This window comes from Spodoptera frugiperda, chromosome 27 (assembly GCF_023101765.2).
Source record: "Spodoptera frugiperda isolate SF20-4 chromosome 27, AGI-APGP_CSIRO_Sfru_2.0, whole genome shotgun sequence".
NCBI classification, from domain to species: domain Eukaryota; kingdom Metazoa; phylum Arthropoda; class Insecta; order Lepidoptera; family Noctuidae; genus Spodoptera; species Spodoptera frugiperda.
Window position 1 is genome coordinate 9,120,137 of NC_064238.1, and position 3,363 is coordinate 9,123,499.

The following is a 3,363-nucleotide window of genomic DNA, read 5'->3' on the forward strand; positions in this document are numbered from 1 at the left end:
CTTTCTATAATAACATAAAATCTAAAATTATGATTATAAGCGACGTAGACAGAGGTGCACCTTACGGTACATAATGCCACTGTACAATGTACACCCTTTCGTTTTATAAGTCCCATGTGATTAGGGGTGAACCTATTGCCATATAGCGCACACTAAGTTATGATAATAAGTTAAATATATACAGGGTGTCCGTGAAATCGTGAAAAAGAAATTTTTTTCGTATGTCGTCTTCCTTAAATTATCCTGAATAGTGCTCCAGTAATATGGAATCATAAATTTTTAGCCAACTGCTTTAGATTGGAAAACATTGTCAGTTTTAGAGAAACCAAATACTCTGAATAAAAAATAGTAGTGGCAAATTTTACCAAAGTTGGCGCATCTAATAAGGATTATAAAATGGTATAGCACATTGTACATTATTTCTTAAATTCGTCACATAAAAGATTTTTTAACGAAACTCCGTTTCGATGAATTTATTCATTTTAATGATTTTAATAATATGTTTCTAATAATTATTGAGAGAAAACTAAAAAATCACGTAACTATAAATCAGTTGGCTGCGCGTCGTCGTCGCGTCTGCGCACGCTGCTTATCATCATAAGAGTCCTCTGTGACTCGAAAGTAGTAAAGCTTTTCTACATTAATATGCGTGAGTAAACTGTGATTTTTAGTTGGTATCAATAATTTTTACATAAGTTAGTAAGTACACAAAAAACCACTTCTGTTTCTTTTTATCGACACAGACAACACCTGATGTACATTTCTACCTTATCACAATTAAAAAGGTACTTTTAAGGCATTAATTATTATCGATATCATTATTAATTTGAGATTATTATCTCAGATTAATAATACGATAGTAAAAAAATTACAGACTATGAATAAAATAATCTAATTTCCACATTATTTTCCACATTTAGTTTGAGCATTCGAATATATCGATAATCATCGACAATCATAAAAACAGAATTAATATGTATAACAAGTAACACTTCTATTTTTCGTTAGATTCTACTAACACTGCTCACCATATTATTACACCACCACTAGATACAATAACAAAACTATAAACTTCATATCATACAAATCCAATCTCTACCAACGTTTGAATAGGTACTATTTTTATTTTAATCTTGACTCTTATGTCAACTTTCCTCTATACTTGTGATTCTTATTCTAAATGGGAATCACAAGTATAGTTTACCTTAACACGATAACGGCCACGTTGATTTCTGACGACAGACAGACTTTGTGACAGACGCTTAGTGGAGGTTTTACCTTCATAAGTTTTCTTTCGGCAGTGAATGGTTTAAATCTTAATTCCAAGGCTAAACTTAGGGCTGTTCTTTCCATTTACTAAAATAAAGCTGCCAATCGAGTATATATGAGAATTTACCATTATGAACTATTATACAAAAGCAATTAAAGGATGAAATGGAATAAAGATTAAACTACAAATTACATGGTAGAGAGACACAGCCATCAGTACAAAAACACAAAACTTTGACTCGCCAAGAACTCTAGATCCCAAAACAAAAACAGTTTAAGTGCATGTTGCATCCCAAGGTCAAATGTCTGTCTTTAGTCCCCCCTGCCGATATAAGCTCTGCAGTTTGGACAGTAGTGGTCGAAGTTCGTGCACCTTTTAGTACAGTAGGGTATGCACATACAAGGCCAGCATCTGGAAAATACAGAAATTAATATCGGTATTATTAGTACATGGCTTTAGACTTCATTAAAGACGTGATGTTGGCTTATGGAATGACGTGTTTGTGGTTTATGAAATTATATCTATAAACCATAGTTGACTAGTATCAAGTACGACAAAAGGTTTCGTAGTTATTAAATAATTTAAAAATAATAAAGAAGAAGCATTTAATTGAAAATAGAAGGTAACACCACACACAAGGTGGTAAGATAGTGCTTAAATGGGGACAAGTTCATTAAATGCCGTCAATTTGAACTACCTTAAGAGAAGAAAAATGGTTTAACAAAAATATATATTATAATACATTTATATTATAAACTTACCCAGCAAGAAATAAAAAGATGGCCCATAAGTGTGCTCGGCAAGTTGCTTGTTTTTCGATCGTCGTGATGACCTGGTGCCGACAGTATTGGCAGACGACCAATGCTGGCACAGTCCCTACTGGCTGGCCAATCAACACAGTGTGACCTGCCACGGGCTGCACGTTGATGACGTTCACATGGACTGGTTGAGCCTGGCCTGGGTATGAGGGTGGAGGATTTGCTTCCATAGTTTCTGAAAAAAAAACTCTTGAATAAATTCCAACACATATTTTTACAAATATCCTCCTCACGGACGTAAAAATGGTGTTAATTACTTTTTCTTCTAAAATTCGCATTCCAAATATACAAATAACGCCTTCAATCAATGCATAAAACACAAATTAAGTACCTACTCACATTTTATGTCAATGGATTTACGGATACATTTAATTTACCTAAGCATCAATATAAGTGTGGGAGCACCATGATTCGGCACGAATTGGCCGGCTCGACCGGAGTGATACCACGGCCTCACCGAAAACCGACGTGAAACAACGCTTGGGTTGTGTTTCGTTATGTGAGTGAGGTTATCGGAGACCCGATTCCCCCTTCCCAATTCCCAATTTCCCAACAACACTTCAATTCCTAACCCCTAAAAGGCCGTCAACACACTTCTAACGCCTCTTGTGTTTTAAGTGTCCATGGGCGGCGATGATCTTCTTTCAATGGAGTGTCAGTGGTTGACCATTGGAAAGTCATAATGACGCCATTATATTAGTAGACTACCAAACTTGTCAAAATCGACAATTTTGAAACCAATGATCGATCATTCTGCCACAATTGTAATAGCAGACTCAGGCCCCAGGTGATACGTATGCTCGTTTACCGCCCTGTTCCATAAAAAAAGTCTTTTCATAATATCTACAACGTTTCAGATGTTCACCACGTCTTATTATATAATCAGAAATTATATTTTTTAGGTACTTAATCCTTAGTAAAACGATTACACTTACGTATAAGATAGGTTTTTAAACCGACGTCACATAGGCACGTGTCGATATTTTCGTTTACCTACCTACTATTTTTGAAGATAACCAGTATGTGGATGGTTAAACATTTATTATATTGTAGGGCTTTTCTCAGTAACAGCATCTACTACGAATAGGTATTAACTAATTTACTTATTTGTATGAGTGCACCTCTCTCGATTAGGGAGCTTACTCTTGAAGCCAATCTTAATGTCAATGCAATTTCAATTCAATAAAATGTCAATAATTATTAAATGTCACAACCGAGTGTTTGTCCTAAAGTATTGGTACGTGCAGGATTATGCATATGCAATGAACATTGATT

The 3,363-nt window shown here is 34.9% G+C and overlaps 1 protein-coding gene across 1 annotated transcript; it reads right to left on the reverse strand.

Moving 5' to 3' along the window:
• Nucleotides 1-604: 604 nt before the first annotated feature.
• On the reverse strand, nucleotides 605-2,259 carry LOC126912607 (lipopolysaccharide-induced tumor necrosis factor-alpha factor homolog). The gene is made up of 2 exons (XM_050705507.1): nucleotides 2,032-2,259; nucleotides 605-1,681 (listed from the first exon to the last, which is right to left on the reverse strand). Exons 1-2 carry the CDS (start codon nucleotides 2,256-2,258, stop codon nucleotides 1,582-1,584), a joined length of 327 nt encoding a protein of 108 aa, XP_050561464.1. The 5' UTR covers nucleotide 2,259; the 3' UTR covers nucleotides 605-1,581.
• Between the last annotated feature and the right edge of the window lie 1,104 nt (nucleotides 2,260-3,363).